General features: G+C 49.1%; 1 protein-coding gene across 4 annotated transcripts in view; it reads right to left on the minus strand.

Annotated features, from left to right (window-relative positions):
- Positions 1 to 18,772, minus strand: part of CRYL1 (crystallin lambda 1) — a 73,891-nt gene that overhangs the window by 54,716 nt on the left and 403 nt on the right. For 2 of the 4 annotated variants that reach the window (XM_073794925.1, XM_019936927.3), the window contains exon 2: positions 11,285 to 11,392. In XM_073794925.1, the coding sequence (XP_073651026.1) occupies positions 11,285 to 11,392 (108 nt within the window). Of the gene's footprint in view, positions 1 to 5,797; positions 8,390 to 8,444; positions 8,510 to 11,284; positions 11,393 to 18,772 lie in introns of those variants that run through there. The other 2 variants (XM_019936930.3, XM_073794926.1) reach the window with 2 other exon arrangements.

An 18,772-nucleotide genomic window follows, 5' to 3' on the forward strand; every position in this document is an offset into this window, starting at 1 on the left:
TCTGGATTTCTCTGCCAGTGACTCAGCCACTTTCACATGGTTTCAGGCCACAGGTTTTATCACTAAGCCGTCGGGGAGTCCTTTGGAGGGAACAAGTTGGGTTGGCGCTCCTGGGTGCAGGGTGTCAGCCAGGGGTCGGGGAGGCCCTGGGTTGGGGCGATGGTTTGAGCGTGGCCAGTTACCTGGAGGGTCTGGGTCTCAGGTCACCAGGCACTGCGGGAACAGGAGACCACGGGAAGGCCGGGCATCATGTGAGTGAGGCCTGGACAGGAGGGACGACCCTGGGCCGGTGTCTGCAGGGCATCCCTGAGCCGAGGTAACCCATGGGCAGCCCTGCTCGTCCTGTCCTGTCCTGTCCTGACCTGTCCTGCCTTCTCCTGTCCTGTCCTCTCCTGTCCTGTCCTGCTTTGTCCTGTCCTGTCCTGTCCTGACCTGTCCTGTCCTCTCCTGTCCTGTCCTGTTCTGCCCTGTCCTGTCCTGTCCTGCTCTGCCCTGTCCTGTCCTGCCCTGTCCCGGGGAGGCCGGTACTCCTGAGGCACCAGGGCCCACGTGGGTCGGCCAGCTCCCTTGTTCTGTTTTTTTCTTAAAGCTGTGCATTTTGTATTTTGCTTTAGCTACAGATTGAGGAAGAGAAACTTTCTTGCTACTGTTACTGTGAAAAAACGGAAAGATGTGCTGAAATACAGGTTTCTTTATTATTTTACCAAAAAGAAGCTTCAGGCAAAGAGAACAGGTCCACGACGCATCAGGCGGACGCAGCCCCTCCTGCTTCTGGGACGGCTTCGCGAAGAAGCCCTCGCAGGCCATCACCATGCAGGGGACTCAGGCTTCAATTTTTTAAAAGGAGGCAGAATCTGTGAGAGTTTTATCATATAAATGATTTGGAAGAGCTGTGGTATATCAGCCAAAACAAACCAAAAAAGCTAGTTACACGAGTTCCAATATTCTTCATTGAGTGTTTTGGAAGAACTTCTGCCTCGAGCTTTGCAGGGGACAAACATAAATACCTGGAAAAGGTACGACTCTCAGCTGGCTTCTCAGCCTCATACACTCACTACTCGGAGGCCGAGAACGCCCGCTGAGAGGCTGCAGTGCCCCAGCCTGACCTCTAGAGGGCAGCCCAGCACCAGGACTCAAGGCTCCTAACTTCAGCAAAGTTAGGAGAAAAGATGTTAACAATTAACAGTATAGGGTCCAAAATGGGTGATCTTTTTGTATATTTCTGTTTTTGAGATTTTATTTTAAACAGACATTTATTAATTTAAAAAGATAAGAACTTATCAAAGAAATAAAACACAAGTATTTCCCAAACAGCAGAATGTGTTCCCAGGTCAGATCCTAAGCCCTGGTGTAGGGACGGGGGACAGGAGACTGTGGGTTTGGGTTATAAACTCTAGTTAATAGTTGTCTTTATGCATGCATTTCCTTAATAAAATTGTTTAAAATATAACAACCTAGGCACTGAGCTGTTTCAGAGGATTCCTGGTGTCCTGTGCTCTGCACCCCGCCTGTAGCCCTGTCCTCGCTGCCTGCTTCCTGTCTGCGGCCAACTCCACGAGGAGCGTCACTGTCAGCCTGTTATGAAGTGACAAAGGGATTTGGGGCAGGTTTTTCTACTTCCCCCCGCTTCCCTGAGGTCTGAGGCACTGAGGCAGCTGGAGATGGAGAGGATGCAGCGGAAGGGCAGAGCCAGGCAGGACCAAGCTCATGAACGCAAGTCTACTTGGCCTCCGCCAACAAAAATCCTAAATCACAGAGGCACAGGGCAGGGGGCAGCTGGGAAACGAGGGGCCAGGCCAGACGTGTCCCAGGGCCCAGGGATGCTCAAGTGCGTCAAGCTGATGCTCACAAAGGCCCCAGTTACGTCGGGACGACGTGCCGCGGCGCCCTCGGCCCCTGCGGTGGAATGCTGTGCGGACGCTTTCTTTTCATTCATTCATCTCATTTTTATCATTTTCAGTGTCTCTGAAGTGGGAAAATACCAAACTTTTTATTAAAAATAGGAGCCACTTGGAGCTTCCCTGGTGGCGCAGTGGTTGAGAGTCCGCCTGCCGATGCAGGGGACACGGGTTCGTGCCCCGGTCCGGGAAGATCCCACATGCCGCGGAGCGGCTGGGCCCGCGAGCCATGGCCACTGAGCCTGCGCGTCCGGAGCCTGTGCTCCGGGTCGGGAAAGGCCACGGCGGTGAGAGGCCCGCGTACCTCAAAAAAAAAAAAGAGTTTCAACATTTTATTTTCTACTACAGGATGTTCAGAAGAACTGAATATGGTAAGTGAGGCAAACCGCAAGGGCGGGATAGACGGCAGAAAAGTCTGTGAAAAACACAGCCACAGACTCTAGAAAACGTTCCTATGACTCAGTTAAAACAACTATTGAGCTAGTGCTCAATATGTTCTAGGCTCTGGGGACAAGAATCGCTTTATTTCCGTGCCCATCCTGGCTGGTGTTTGGAGATCAAACACCGAGGGGTGCCGAGAGGAAGGCACAGCTCTGTCCTCACCTGTGTGACAACAAGGACCACAGAACAGGGGCCACAAAAGGATGTTCCTTGGGACTTCCCTGGGGTGGTCCAGTGGGTAAAACTCTGCCCTCCCAATGCAGGGGGCCTGGTTCGATCCCCGGTCAGGGAACTAGATCCCACATGCCGCAACTAAGACCCGATGCAGCCTAAATAAATAAGTATTAAAAAATAATAAGGATGCTCCTTGAGCACAACAACGACCCACCAGCCAACTTAACCCAATCGGGAAGATACACCGTTTATGCTTCTTGACAAAAGGATAAAGTTGGTTCTCCTTAAGCCTCGTGCCTAAGACATGGCCAGGGATACTTCATCTTGGGGTCCTGAACCTCTCAGGACCACAGCCAACACCCAGTGTTGCTGTCGACGTGAGCCGACAGCCATTTCGGCCTGCAGGCTGATGGTTTTCTTACTGAAAGAAGCAGTGACAATTCTTTCCTGGCTGAAAAGATTGTGACACTCAGAACTCATCTTCCTGACCAAAATATTCCCAAAAGTAAGGCTTGGATTCGAGGCTCTGAACTTGGTCTCCGGTGCAGGAATGGCACATTTGAAAATCCCCTGATTTAAGAAAGGGGGGCAGGTGGCCTTACGTTAGTCACAATACCTAAAACTGAGTGGTGCCCCACCTAGGAGGGTGACCAGACAGCACTCAAACCCAATTCTCCCGGAGGCTTTTGCCAGCAACAATCTGAGCAGAGGCAGTCACAAGATATCCCGAAATCCCACTTCCTGTCAGAAGTACAACCAGTTCTGCATATTAAAGTGAACTCGACTTACACATATGTGGGTTATGAAAACAAAGCCACTGTATGAGGAAAGATCTGTGTGTACTCAAGTCTTAAGACACATAAGAATTCAGTACACTTGCTTGTTCTATAACAAGGATGCTAATAGTAATTGTTTTGGTTTGGTGTTTTTTGTTTTGTTTTGTTTTTTTTGGTTGAAAAATCTTACAGGCCAATCTAATTGGCCACCAATAATAGTTTAAAGTATTAGATCTTAATTAAGCAAAGTAGTAGGAAAATAGGAAAGCCTTTAATCTGGCCTAAAAAAAAAGCAACAAGAAAACCCTACTTATAATTTCCCCATGTTCTCCCTGATAACTGAAAGGACTTTAAAAGTGGCCAAGATCTTTAATGATACACCTAAAAAATAAGGCCTATTAATACAAATACCCCAAGAAGCAGGACAAAGGACTTTTCAATGAGGAATCATAAGAGTTTGCTCTTGGTTACAGCTGCGCTGGAACTAGGTCTACAAAATAAAACATGAAACGATAACAGAACTGAAAAGCGTAGAGGTCAGTAAACTAAGTCCAGTTCCCATAAGGCCTGAGAGAGAATGATGATTTTTACATTTTTTGTTTTGTTTTGTTTTGTTTTTTGGGGTACGCAGGCCTCTCACTGTTGTGGCCTCTCCCGTTGCGGAGCACAGGCTCCGGACGCGCAGGCTCAGCGGCCATGGCTCACGGGCCCAGCCGCTCCGCGGCATGTGGGATCTTCCCGGACCGGGGCACGAGCCCATGTCCCCTACATCGGCAGGTGGGCTCTCAACCACTGCGCCACCAGGGAAGCCCGATTTTTACATTTTTAAATGGTTGAAACAAACAAACAAACAATACTTTGTGACGTGTGACAATTTTATGGACTCCAAAGCTAGTGCTAACACACTAAGTTTGCTGGGACGCAGGCCTGCCCCTTGTTTGCACACGGACTGGCAGCTTCAGCTCCACAAGGAGGAACTGAAAGGCCTAAAGCTCTACTGTCTGGCCTTTCCGAGCTGGTCTGCAGCCCGCACCGGGCTGGCTCAGGGTCGCCTCTCCAGGCTGGGCTTCCCTCCAACCCTGGGCCTGCTGTTGAGCTAAACTCTCAGCTCCAAACCGCCTCCACCAACACGCTTGCCAGAAAGCCAAGTAAAAGCCCAGCTTGTGAGGCCCAGCACGACTGTCACTACCATCCCCATAGGGACTCCCTGTGCCCCGACTCAGACAAACCACTAATGTGGGAACAAAAGGTAAATTTATCAAAGTCAGTGTAATTTCACCTACTTAGGAACGCCACAAATTCCTCAAAGTTCTTTAGACTGTATTCCCCTTAATGGTTGTTACACTCACGATAAATTCCTATTGCTCCCTAGGTCACCGTGATGAAATAAAATTCGTATTTCAAGGAATTTTATTTATGAATTTATTTACAAATTTAATTTATGAACTTATTTATACATTTAATCTATACATTTATAAACTTCATTTGTAAATTTCAAGGAAAATTTAAACATAAAACTTTTCTCTGCCCAGGGCAGAGAAACCAGGGCAGGGTGCTGGTTCCCCCTCAAGGAATATACATCACAATACCTTGAGTTCTTCTACCGGAACTAAGGCCCCAACCCAGTGGAGGATGGCAATTTCAGGCTGAGCTCAAGATTCCTGGAGCTCCGCCCTTTACTCACCACCAACCAATCAGAAGAAAGTCTGCACACAGTGGGAGATGAGGAAGACTGACCCCCTCTCCCAATGATTCTCCCTTTAATTTCATGGTTGAGGAGAATCTTTGGATTTTTTTTTTTGGAACATGACCCCACCTTCTCCCCAGGTTGCCGGCCTCCTGAATAAAGCAACCTTTCCTTTCCAACCAACAGTGGTCTCTCCAGCAGTGGCTTTTGAGCAGTGAGTTCAATAACAAATATGCATACTTGACATATAACCCTTCATCTTCATCCCAAAAACTCACACAACTGTGCTTCGACCTCTCACAGGAGGAGCAGTCCTCAGACTTTCTGAAAGACTGTTTCCTGGCTTATAATCCTCAGGTTGGCTCAAATAAAATTTTCCACTTCTTTCTTAGATTAACTATCAATATTTTTTCATCCTCCACTAAATTAAATACTAAGTTCTTTGTGCTGCCTTGTTCCTTTGATGTCTTTTAAAAACACTCTAGGGCTTCCCTGGTGGTGCAGTGGTTAAGAATCCACCTGCCAATGTAGGGGACATGGGTTCAAGCCCTGGTCTGGGAAGATCCCACATGCCACGGAGCAACTAAGCCCGAGCGCCACAACTACTTCGCCTTTGTGCTTAGAGCCCGTGTTCCACAACAAGAGAAGCCACGGCAATGAAAAGCCCGCGCACCGCAACAAAGAGTGGCCCCCGCTCACCGTAACTAGAGAAAGCCTGCGTGCAGCAACGAAGACCCGATGCGGCCAAAAATAAATAAGCAAGTAAATAAATGTATTTTTTTAAAAAAGGGAAATCTATTTAAAAAAAAAAAAACTCTTACCATATGATCCAGCAATTGTACTCCTTGGTATTTACCCTTAGGAGTTGAAAACATGTCCATACAAAAACCTGCGTGGATGTTCGTTTATAGGAGCTTGGTTCGTAATTGTCAAAATGTGGGAGCGCCCAAGATGTCCTCCGGTAAGTAAATGGATAAATAAACTGCGGTGTATCCCAAAAATGGAGTATTATTCGGTGCTAAAAGGAATGAGTTATGAAAAGACATGGGGAAAACTTAAGTGCATATTATTAAATGAAAGAAGTCCACGTGAACAGGCTACAGACTGTGATTCCAAACTGCTACAGTATAAAGCTCAGTGGCTGACAAGGGCTTGGGAGGAGGGAGCACAGGTGAAATGGAGCAGGACCCTGCGGGGCCCTCCCGGGTACAAAAGCCTTTTTGTGTCCCCTTTTCTTGTTGGCAGGAAAAAGGGTTCAGCCTCATAGACCTTCCCTGAGTTCCAAAGGGCAGCTTCAAACAGTTGCTGATCAGGGAAGGGAGGGGATGCAGAGACCAGGGAGGAGCAGTCAGGAAATAGCGCAGCCTTGGGGCGGGGTCCCTCCTCCTTCCTCCTCAAGGAATACACATCGCAATACCTGTCTGAGCTCTTCTGCAGAACCCAGGTGGAGGATGGTAACTTCAGGCTGAGCACATGATTCCTGAAGCTCCGCCCTCTTACCTCACCACCAACCAATCAGAAGGAAGTCCCACACCCTGAAGCGCTCACCCCAAATTTTGCCTATTAAAGACTTTTCCCTAAAAACCACTGGGGAGTTCGGGTCTTTGGAGCACAAGTCGCCGGTTCTCCTTGCTTGGCCCTGCAGTAAACCTTTCTCTGCTCCATACTCTGCCATTTTGGTTTTTTGGGCCTCACTGTGCATCAGGCACGTGAAGTTTCATTTGATAACACAGGAAACTTTTAGGGCAGTAACTTTTCCTTATGATACTATAATGGTGGATACATGTCCATATGTCTGAACCCACAGAATGTACAGTAAGTCCCTTACATACAAAACGAGTTCCATTCCAAGAGCACGTTCGTAAGTCCAGTTTGTTCGTAAGTCCAACAAAGTTAGCCTAGGTACCCAACTAACACAATCAGCTATATATACCGCTGCGTTTATGCTTGCTTCCGGACATCCTGGGCTTGAAATGAAGATACTGTACTACTGTACTCTAGACAGTACTGTACAGTAAGGTACACAAAAGCACAGTGGCCGTCCACTTGTAGAGGATGCACACGCGTGACAGTGTACGCCGGACAGGGGAACTAACTTACGTGGATGGACATGCGAACACGCGTTTGCAACTTGAAGGCTCGTGTGTAGGGGACTTACTATACAACACTAAGAGTGAACTGTGATGTTAACTGTGGTCTTTGGATGATGATGATGTGTCATTGTAGTTGTAACAAATGTACCATCCGGTGAGGGATGTTGACAGTGGGGGCGCTGTGCATGTGTTTGGGGCTGGGGGGGACACAGGAAAGCTCTATACCTCTCCTCAGTTTTGCTGTGAACCTAAAACTGCTCTAAATAAAAAGATCTGTTTTAAAAAAGAGAGGGACTTCCCTGGTGGCGCAGTGGATAAGACTCCGCACTCCCAATGCAGGGGGCCTGGGTTCGATCCCTGGTCAGGGAATTAGATCCCACATGCATGCCACAACTAAGAGTTTGCATGCCACAACTAAGGAGCTGGCGAGCTGCAACTAAGGACCCCTGGAGTTGCAACTAAGGAGCCCGCCTGCCACAACTAAGACCCAGTGCAACCAAATAAATAAATAAATATTTTAAAAATAAATAAATAAAATAAAAAGAGAAAATGTAGGTATTAAAAAGGAGCTGTTTCATTAAAAAAATATTTATCAACTAAAAAAACAAAAGAACTGAAGCCAGCAAAAGGCAGGGTTGTCCTAAGGGTACATGCACGAGGGGCCTGTGTCTGAGACCCCGGGTCAGGAGTGAAGGAGACAAAGTCAGACCCTCAGTCCCCCGACCCAGGAGCATGACTGAGAAAACCCCCAGCGGAGAGTTTGCAGTACACTCCACTAGGTCCAGTGCAGGCCCAGGCTTTCCACAGACTACGGCCAAACTCATTCGAGCTCAGAGGTCACCAAACACACAAGGCAACGAAGGGGAACAGGTTTTTTCACCCCAAAATATGCCACCTTGGCACAAGGACTGTTTTGAGATAAAAGCAATCAAAACCCAGCAGATTCAGGAAAGGCTCTTTCCTTCCCCCTCAACTGCCTACATTTACATTGGAAAGGGGGCCTGGGTCAGAAGAGACAGTTTTACCTGAGAAACCCCTGCACAATAGGGCAGCCTTTGTTATCCCAAGGCCTCCTCTCCTTCCCGGGAAAGGCCTTCCCTCCTCGGTATCCTGACGTCCCGCCCAGGCAGGATTTACAGAAGCCTCAGCTGCCCGGCTAAGCCTGGGGAGTCCTGATGGCTTTGGGGGGCTCCCCTCTGTACATAATTACATCTGGTTTTCTCCTGTTAATCTGCCTTGTATCAGTTTAATTATCAGACCAGCCAAAGAACCTAGAAGGGAAGAAGGGGACACTTTCCCACCCCTACCGTGATAAACCACCGCAAACTTTGTTTTTCTTCTTAGCACCTACTACTGCTGTGATACTGTGACTTACAATAAGAAAGATGTAGCTGGTCTTCACAGAGCTGGCACAGAACTCCTAAAAACTCTTGGAACTTCCTGTGAAAAGAGCAACAAATGTGTCTTTTGTTATGTTAATGCGGTGACGTTTGAAAGCCCCTCAGGACAGGGGCTGGTTGCCTGTGGCACCATCCCAGTAATTACAGCCTTGCCCCTGACCTGGGGGCGGAGAGTGAGTTCAGTCACCAGCGGGCAATGATTTAATGGATTTAATCAACAGTGCCTAAATGATGAAGCCTCCATAAAACCCAAAGACGGGGTTCAGAGAGCCTCCAGGTTGAAGAGGTGGAGATTCAGGGGAGGGTCCCCAGAGGGCAGGAACACTCCCCGCCCCTCCACGTGTCCCCTGCGCCTCTCTTCATCTGGCTGTTGACTTGCAGCCCTAACACCGTAGGTAATAAACCAGAAATCTAGTGAGTAGCTAGTCTCCCGGACCCGTGAGCCGCTCTAGCCACGGTTAGCAAAGCCAAGGAGGGGGCTGTGGGAACCTCTGATCCACAGGGCGGGAGCACAGGTGACAACTGGGCTTAACTGGCGTCTGGATTGAGGGGCTCGCGGGACCGAGTCCCTCACCTGCGGAGCCTGATGGCATCTCAGAAGTGAGCTGAGTCGTAGGACGGGCAACTGGGGTCGGAGAACTGCTTGGTCCGGGAAAACCCACACGTCAGGAATGGAAACCGGAATCTCAACTATTAAACACGTGGGTCGAGCGATTCTTGTGTAAAGGGCCACATAGGGATATTTCAGGCTTTGTGGCCACATGAGGTCTCTGTTACATACTTTTCTTCGTTTTTATTTTATAATCCTTAAAAGTGTTACATTCAATCCTAGCTCACAGGATACACCAAACACACCGCAGCCCGGATTTGGCCAGCTGCCTGGTTTGCCAGAGCTGACGCTGAGACACCAAGCATGCCAGTGACTCCTTTGGACTGTCCGCCCCCCTCCGCTCCCCTCCCCTCGAGGTTTGGGGTCTTAGTCTATTGTGTTTGCCACTTAATCTTCAGCCTCCGTGCCCAGCACACAGGAGGTGCTCAGTCAGGGTTTTTGAATGAATGAAAGTGGGAATAAGTCAGGAAACAATGTTTTTACCTCAAACTCCCCAATGGTTTCTGCAGTGGAGGCATGGGGGATCCCCCAGATCTCCCCGAATCCCCTTTACCAGCCCATCCCCCCAGCTTGTGAATTCTTCGTTGCCCCCTCCCTCAGGGCACCACCCTGGACCCAGAAGCCTGGGAGTCACACCCAGGCAGGAGTGTGAAGGCAGCTCCCTAGCCTCCAGGGATGAAAACTCTGCAGAGCACTTTACGCTCCAGGACTCCCACGCAAACTCGCTGAGGCTGGATCTCCTCCCAAAATCTTACCTTTGTCTGCCTTATCCCGACCCCAGTCCCTCACTGGTTTCTCCCAGAAGCACTTTCTTAATAAATCACTGGCCCTGGAATCTTTGTCTCAGGTTCTGATTCTGAGGAACCTGATCTAAGACAACCTCAGGTACTGGAATTATCAGATATATAATATAAAGCAATCATGTATTAAACGCTCAAAGGTTTGAAAAATGGAACCACAAACAATCAGCAAACAATGAGAAACTATTAAAAATGAGCAGGTATATTTGGAAAAGAAGCTAATAGAACTTTTAAAATGGAAATTTAATTACTGAAATAAACTCAGTGGATGGTTTAAATAACAGATTAGACACAGCTAAAACTAGAATCAGTAAACTGGAAGAAAGATCTAAAGAATGTACCCAGAATGTCCTGCAAAGAGAGAGGGAGATGGAAAGTTGAAAGAGACTTTAAAAGATGTGAAGGCTAGAATGAGTTGGTTCGATATACATATAATCAGAATCCCAGAAGGAAAACAGACCCAGCAATCTCACTGTGGACACTCTTGCCCTTAAGCACCCGGAGACATATGAAAGGATAATAATGCAGCACTGTTTACATTAGCCCCCAACTAGAAACAGCTATAACGTTCCTCAGGATAAAATATAAATAAATAACAGCAAAGTCACACAGCAGAATATTATATAGCAATGGACACAGATGTACTACAGCTATAAGCAATGACATGGGTGAATCTCACAAAAATATTTTTATAAAGCACAAAAACAAGCAAAACTAAACTATATATTGTTTAGGGAAACAAATATATGATAAAACTTCTTTTTAGGCAAGGTAATGGTAGATACAAAATAAAGGAAGATGGAGGTCAGATTCAAAAGGTGGACACAGGGTTTTGATAATACTACTCTAGACCTCAAGTTCATGAATGTTTGTTTTACTCCAGTCTTCATAAACTAGTATAAGCGACCTGTTCTTTTGTATATATTTAACATGGCAAGTAATACTTGCAGAATCTCTATAAAACGAACAGTATAGACAAATGCCGAGGATGCCTGTCCTTGGCATGTCAGATAAGCCACGGCTGGACTCTGTGTCCTACTATGTCCTTGAGTGGGTTCCTGACTGTTCACAGACCTAAGTTTTCTCTGAAGCGCAGAGTCCACACAGCTCCAGGGCGTGGGACACAGGAGAGCAGCTCCCTGACTCACTCGGGCTGGAAGCTGAGGGTCTACACTCAGTTCCTCCACGCCCCTCACATGTCTTCACTGCCCTAAGTCCTGTCCTCAAAATCTGAGTCCCTGCTTTGGTGTGAATCCCATTCTCCATCAGCCTGGCCTTCACCCGCTCCAAGGCTGCGACAGCGAAGGAGAGTGAAATCACAGGACTTACAGCCTTGAGGACACGGAAAACAAGACCACCTGAGGCCACGGGCTGCTGGATTCCTCCGCAGGTGCAGTGGACTCACCTGATGCTGTCCAGGGCGTATGTTACCTGCCGTTGCTCAATGTCGTACAGTTTCACCTTGAAGCCTGCACTGGCGAACAGCATTGCCCAGCTTCGCCCGATGAGGCCACTGCAGGGAGAGACATTGAGAGGCCGCCCGTTAGCTTGAGAATGGAGCATTTCCATTCCCGGCCCAGGAGGAAAGTTTCAAATTACACGGCACCCCATTCCTAAAATCTTTGATATCTTAAAACTACACATTCTAACAGCGGTATCTACTTAAACTGTTGCTTGCATGCAAGAGCTCCTGAGTCCTCACTCCAGTGCCCGTCCAGACCCCGCGGGGGGCATGGCAGAGACCAAAACTCCAGCAGGGAGGGGGCAGGGAGCCCAGGGGAAAGGCCCCTCTGGGGACCCCCAACTGACCACTGTCAGACAAGTAACTGAATCTGAAGAACAGAGACAGCATTTTCCTTCTCCTCCTCCAATAAATAATTTCTGCTACCACCACCAGCACTTGAGGCAACATAAAAACTGTTCACATCTCGGGACTTCCCTGGTGGTCCAGTGGGTAAGGCTCCGTGCTCCCAATACAGGGGGCCTGGGTTCGATTCCTGGTCAGGGAACTGGATCCCACATGCAGGCCGCAAGAAGTCCGCACGCTGAAACTTACGATCCCACATGCCACCACTAAGAGCCGGTGCAGCCAAATAAATAAATATATTTTTTAATTTAAAGAAAAGAAATGAATGCAGAGCGCCCAAACCTTGGTTTCTAATATCACCTCCAATGAAGGAAGCGGGCTCAGCGTCCCTCCCCTGAAGCATCCTCACTGAATCTGCACGGATCCACCTGGACCCCCTGACGTCGCCCCGTGGGACTTGAGAGGAAAGGGGAGGCAGTGCAAAGGGGGGCTCAGCTGTTGGCCTGCTGTGATCAGTGAAACCCTCTATCTCTGACCCCGAGTCTCTGTTTCCCCAGCATTCGGGGAACCGTAGCAAAGCGCATCATTCGTTTCCCAGTAGATGGAACAGACGGCCCACAGGCTTCACCATGGTGACTGTGTGAGCAGCTCCGGGGAAGGGGGGCCAGAGCAGTAGCCTGGAGACAGGCTCCAAGGAGGACTCTTCCCATTCCGGCCCCCCAGCCCCCCTCCCCCCAACTCAGCTAATCTACAGTTCAGGTTCAGAAACATTCCCAGCCTCAGAGTGGTTGAGGGGAGGCGCAGAGCAGGCCTCCTCTTGACCAAAATCCTTCCACGGTCCCAGGCGCTCAGCCCCTAATCCAACCAGGCAGCCCGGAGAGGGGCCACTGTCTGGTTTCAAGGTATCTCCGTGAAGCCACTGGTCCCAAATGCCGAGTGCAAACAACGAAAACCATCTCTATGCAACTTTGGAGCAGGGAGCAGCATTACACAGCAGGTTGTACTCCAGATTCTTCCGCACTATGAAATAATGTAAAGTTACATGTTATGTACAAACAAATTTTCTGTTAAACCCTCAGTGCCCTAGACCCGCACTGTCCAATAAGGTGGACCCCAGCCACACGCAGCTATTTAAATTAAGAAGAATTAAATTTGAAAATTCAGTCCATCCACAGTAGAGACCCGTTTCAGAGTACTCGATGGTACATGTGATCACGGCCACCGCCTTGGACAACAGGGGTGACAGAACATTTCCATCTTTGCAGAGCTGCTCTAGAGCATAGGAGGAAAAAAGAAACCCTGCAGGGCCCAAGCCAGAGTCTGAACGAGATAGTCCTGCATGAGGACATCCTCGTCCACACACACACACACACACACACACACACACACACACTCTCTCTCTCTCTCTCTCTCTCTCTCTCTCTCTCTCTCTCTCTCTCTCTCTCTCCCCTCTCTCTCTCTCCAAGCTGCAAGGCGCAGGTAAAGGCCAGTACCATTCATGCTGGTCATCCCAGTTGACCCACCAACAACTGGCTGGTCGGAACTGGGATGCACTGCAAGTGTAAAAACATACTGGATTTTGAAGACTGCCCCCAAAAAAGGACGTAAACTATTTCATCAATAATCTTTATATCAATTATTCATTGAAACAATAACACTTTGGAAATATTACGTTAAATAAAATATATTACAATTAATTTCACCTGTTTCTTTTTACTTTCTTAATGTAACTACTAGAAAATTTAATTATGCACGTGGCTTGCCTTTGTGGCTTGCATTCTTGGTCTAAGGGGCAGCAGCAACTTAAACGATGTCTAGAACTATAATTCAATCATTTATCCTTGTATTTAGTTTGGCATTGTGTCACCTAGTTCATCCCCAACTATGCTCCCAGGCTGGGCTCACACAGAAGTCAGTCACATGTCAATCTCCCAGAGGCTGTGGTTCCTCGTGGTCGACAAATGCACTGGGAGACAGATCTCATGCTACTGTTCCAACCTTCCCATCAAAGATGTTTCACCACACTCTAGGCCGCCATGATGCTCCTGCTTGAATACTGGCCGCCAGGTAAACTAACTCATCTTCATAACTTTGTTTATGGCTAAAAGAATCAACAGAAGACAAATGTCCAAAAGGAAATAATATTTGTAATAGATAAAGACACAAAAAGTTCTACAAGCTCAAAAGTAAAAGATGAACATGCCAAACAAAAGGGGGGAACCTGAATAAAGTACGTGAACAAACTAACTGGGAAACATACTTTACTGCCTTAGTTCAACGACAGCAGATAAATCCCGATCAGGTGGCAGAGGCGGATCACACTCAGTGCTGGTAAGGAGATGGGGACCCCCCTCCCCAGCTCCCAGGGCTTTTACTTCCAGAATTTATCTTAGGTTAATATAAGCAATGCACACAAATAGCTACTCAAGGTAGAATTTGTACTGGCAAAAAAGTAAAAACTAACCTTCTAATATTCAGAATTGGTTAAATAAATCATATACCGAAAAGGCAAATAGAGCAAATTTTTTTAACCATTGTTGGATACAGAGGTGGGTATGTGGGTATTCTTTTTTCTATATTTCAACTCTTCTGTGTTTGAGAATTTTCATAATAAAAGGGGAGAGGGCTTCCCTGGTGGCGCAGTGGTTGAGAGTCCGTCCGCCTGCGGATGCAGGGGACATGGGTTCGTGTCCCCGTCCGGGAAGATCCCACATGCCGCGGAGCGGCTGGGTCCGTGAGCCATGGCCGCTGAGCCTGCGCGTCCGGAGCCTGTGCTCCGCAATGGGAGAGGCCACAACAGTGAGAGGCCCGCGTACCACAAAAAAAAATAAAATAAAATAAATAAATAAAAAATTTAAAAAATAAAATAAAATTTAAAAAAGTTGGGGAGAGATGAGTTGTATTCCATACAACAGGCATTAAAGGCAAAGTCAGTTTACTTTTATTGTCGTGGGTTTCAAGGTCTGTATGGCCTATATTCCCCTAGAGGAGGGGTGGAGAGCAGAAGGCCCACTCCTGGGGGACCCCTCCCCCAGCTGTCAGTCACCGATGACACCACGAAGCGGACACCAGCACCCTGTGCTTGAAGAGGACTGAGCCCCCATCTCCTTAAAGCTGGGCCTAAACTATGGAAACTGTACGTGAGCATCAGGTACTTACTGGGGCTGAAAGATGATAACGCTGGGGACACAGCGGTGGGGGTGGGCAGGCGGGGGCAGGAGGGCGGGCACAGGTGCAGCAGGGAGTCACAGCCAGACCCCAGAGGGAGGGGCAGCATCTGGCTCACCGCTTTCCCACGGCTTTCCGGTCCCCAGCACTACCTTACTTGGGGCCCAAATACAATTAGCTTCCTGGCCTTAGAGCCAGTGACATCTTGCTAACTTTTCCTGAACCCCTACAAGCCTGGGGAATAGAACGGGTCCTTACCGTTATGACTAATGCCTTAAAGCAGGGGTCCCCAACCCCCGGGCCGCTGACCAGTACTGGTCCTCGGCCTTTTAGGAACAGGGCCACACAGCAGGACGTGTGTGGCGGGTGAGCGAGGGAAGCTTCATCTGCCGTCCCCCATCGCTCCCGTTACTGCCTGAACCATTTCCCCTGCGCCCCTGGTCCGTGGAAAAACAGTCTTCCACGAAACCGGTCCCTGGTGCCAAAAAGGTTGGGGACCGCGCCTTAAAGCTTCTAAATTCATAGATCTGAATTGGTATTTCAAAGGCTGCTTATTCAAAGGTAACTTATTCTGTTACACGGCAGCAAAGCAGCCAGGGAGAAAAGTGAAGTAACAAAATTGGTTCAATTCTAATTTTATCATTAACAGCACTTAGCTTTGAACAAGTCCACTCTAGATACTTTCTAAAGTACTTTTCCATTCTACAGTTACTTATTTACTGACCAAAAGTTGAAGTAAAACCGTCTTAATCTCAGTTGGCTACGGAATATTTGCCAATAAGAGCTATTAAATATTTCTAGGAAAAGCGTGTTTAGTGTTGAGCTGACGACAGGCAGCTGGAGCGTCCTAGGGTTTGCTCTGTGCGTCTGTGTATATGTCTGTGTGTCTTGTGCTTTAATGCAGAAGTAGCAGGAAAAAATGTATGCCTCACAAAATTTCTTATAAAGAATGTACGCAGTCACCTCAAAGTAAAATTCTGGAATAAAATAAATGAAAACAAGTTCAGGGGATGCATAGCGTGATATAGGACAACATCCTAGCAAGCCTTCCCGCTACACATCTCTGCTACAATAGCTCAAACATCTGTCTACTAGGACCAGGCAGGAGGGACATACAATTGGAGATGACAGTTTCTACCCTAAGGGGAGGGTCCCAGAAGCAGAACTTTTCCTGGAGGACTTGGTCCCTGAGCTCAGTCCTAGAGGAGTGTGCCCAGAAAAAGGGGACAGCAAGAGGGCACATGGGGCCCCAGTGAGACAGGCTGGGACCCGGGACCCGGGACCCTTTGCCGCAGTGCTTACACCTGCGTACACACCTCTCCTCGAGCTACAGATACAAAGACACTATAGGGACCTAAAAATAACTGCGCGCATGAGCAGTGGGGACAAATTATGAACAAGATACAAAAAGACCAAAGACCCAACGGCCTCATCTGAGGTGCTAGGGGCAAGGTCCTGTGCATGACCACTGCACACAGCACCACCAGGGGGGTGGGCAGACCTCTTGAGCCGCCCCTCTGGCGGACCGTGGATCTGCCCACACCCTCGCCCTGTGTAAGGAAAAAGGTCACCACCACCCCACACCCCCTCAGCACGAGTCCCAGTAAAGCCTTGCCTGAGTCTCTCCTCTGGCACCTTATCAATTTCTGCTGATTAAAGAGTCCAAGGACCTTGGCTGGTCACACCAGGAACACACGACCACGACCACGCTGGCCTTCCTGGACAGATCCTACCTTCAAAGCTCAAGGCCTAAAACCTCAGTGAACACAGTGCAGTGTACGTCGGAGCTCTGAAGTCATATTTCGGCTCAGAAACACCGTGGTCTGTAAGGCCTGGCAACACCGCTAGGATGGATTCGGGGAGACCCATCTCTACCGCCATTTTGTAAAGCTGCCGTTTCCAGATTCTCCCCCTTTAATGTTCGCACAGCCCTGAACCCAAGGGGGTTTTCTCTCCTTTCTTAATTCTTCAAAAACACACTCTTACTCTCTCAGGCCCACTGCTCTGAAGGGGCTCACCCTGCATGCTCTCAGGAAAGCTAAGTGCCCTTGACGAAAAGATCAATGGAAAAGAACTAAATAGGGGTTGTATTCCTAGCGTGCACTTTTAAGAGGGAGTCTGGTAATTATTAAGATAAAATGGAAAAACAATGGCCCAGTATGTTCTCTAAACTTTGAAATATGTATATTTTGGTCTGTTGAAATCCAAGAATGAAAGTGAACCAGGTTTTAGCCAATTAATTCACACTCCCCAGGCCCATCTTTTGAATGGATGCCCCTTGGAATGACCTATGGGGTTGAGAGAGAGAGAGAGAGAGAGAGAGAGAGAGAGAGACAAGGGGTACAGGAGGGGAGATGGGAGAGAGAAAGGGACCAGAGGGGAGAGGAGGGGACAGGGAGGAGGGAGGAAGAAGGGAAGGAAAGCAGGGCTGCCGCAGAAGCAGAGATGGCTGCTTTCGGAGGTGCTAAAGGTGTGGGGGAGGGACTTCCCTGGTGGCGCAGTGGTTAGGAATCCGCCTGCCAATGCATGGGGACACGGGTTCGAGCCCTGGCCCGGGATGATCCCACATGCCACGAAGCAATGAAGCTCGTGCGCCACAACTACTGGGCCTGCGCTCTAGAGCCCGTGTGCCACAACTACTGAGCCCGTGTACCTAGAGCCCGAGCTCCGCAGCAAGAGAAGCCACCGCAGTGAGAAGCCCGCACACCGCAACGAAGAGTAGCCCCCGCTCTCCGCAACTGGAGAAAGCCTGCGCGCAGCAACAAAGACCCAACACAGCCAAGAAAAAAAAATGCGGGGGAGACAAGACCGTCTCCTAATTCGTGTGGTGAATGAAGTTCTCCAGCCCTTGTCTAATTCTTTTGTCAGCCTCCCTCAAGGAATCAGAAGTAAACTGACTCCCCTTCGTATCTCCTTCCCGCAAGAACCAGAGCCGGAGAAGGGCGCAGTTGACCCCGGAACGACAGGGTCTGGACACCGCAGAGCCACTTACATGCAGGCTTTCTTACATGGTAAATCCTATGGGAAGCAGGATCTGGGGCTGGGTACAGACTGTCAATTAAACTGACTTTTCTGGTGGGAATGGACGGTGGGCGCCGCTGACCCGCGAGTGGTCCAAGGGTCACCTGTACAGTCAACTCCAGACTTCGCTCAACATTGTTGGGTGCCGGCAGGGCACCAGTCCCAGGCCGTGGTTGATACACACTTGACCCTGGACAAAAGGTGCAAGGCAAGCGTAGTCACCACGCCTGGGACAAAGTACACTTTTTTCTATATTTTATATCCCTTCAGGAGGCAGCCACATGCCCACGTGCCTGGAAAGGACAGAGGCACAGGTAACTCCACTTCTCCATGTAAAGGAATCTGACACAGCGTCCTGTCTCCATCCTCAGAGGGCTCTAAGGAGACACCCGGACAGGGACTTGTTCTCAGGACAGGGCTGTGACGGGGGTCAGGCAGGCCAGCACCTCGGCGTTGTAACCGGACACTGAGCCACCCAGTAGGTGCGCCTAGCGACCAACTGCAACTACCGACAAGTGGGTAGACTGCTATGCTAGCTTACCAACGGAAAGGTGCACGTAGACGCGTGTTTTAAAACAGCAGTTGTTTTACAAGAGAGATGGAGCACAAACCAGAAAACCGTGGATGGAACTTAAGCTGCTAACCTGACACACAACTCCCGGCGAACCCGGATGCCCTCGGGATAGGGGGCCCTCGCCACGCTGGAGGCGCGGATTCGGATCGCGCGGGCCGCGCCCCCCGCCCCCAAGCGGGTTCGCCGGGTGACAGCCTCGGGCCGGAGCGCGCGAGAGCCCCCCGCCGCGCCGGCCCCTCCGTGCCTCCGAGCGCCCATCCCTGGGGCTAGAACGTGAGAGAACACCCTTGTGCGGACCCGCGGCCCGACAGCTCTGCGTCCAC

Source organism: Tursiops truncatus, chromosome 18 (genome assembly GCF_011762595.2).
Source record: "Tursiops truncatus isolate mTurTru1 chromosome 18, mTurTru1.mat.Y, whole genome shotgun sequence".
Taxonomy (NCBI): Eukaryota; Metazoa; Chordata; class Mammalia; order Artiodactyla; family Delphinidae; genus Tursiops; species Tursiops truncatus.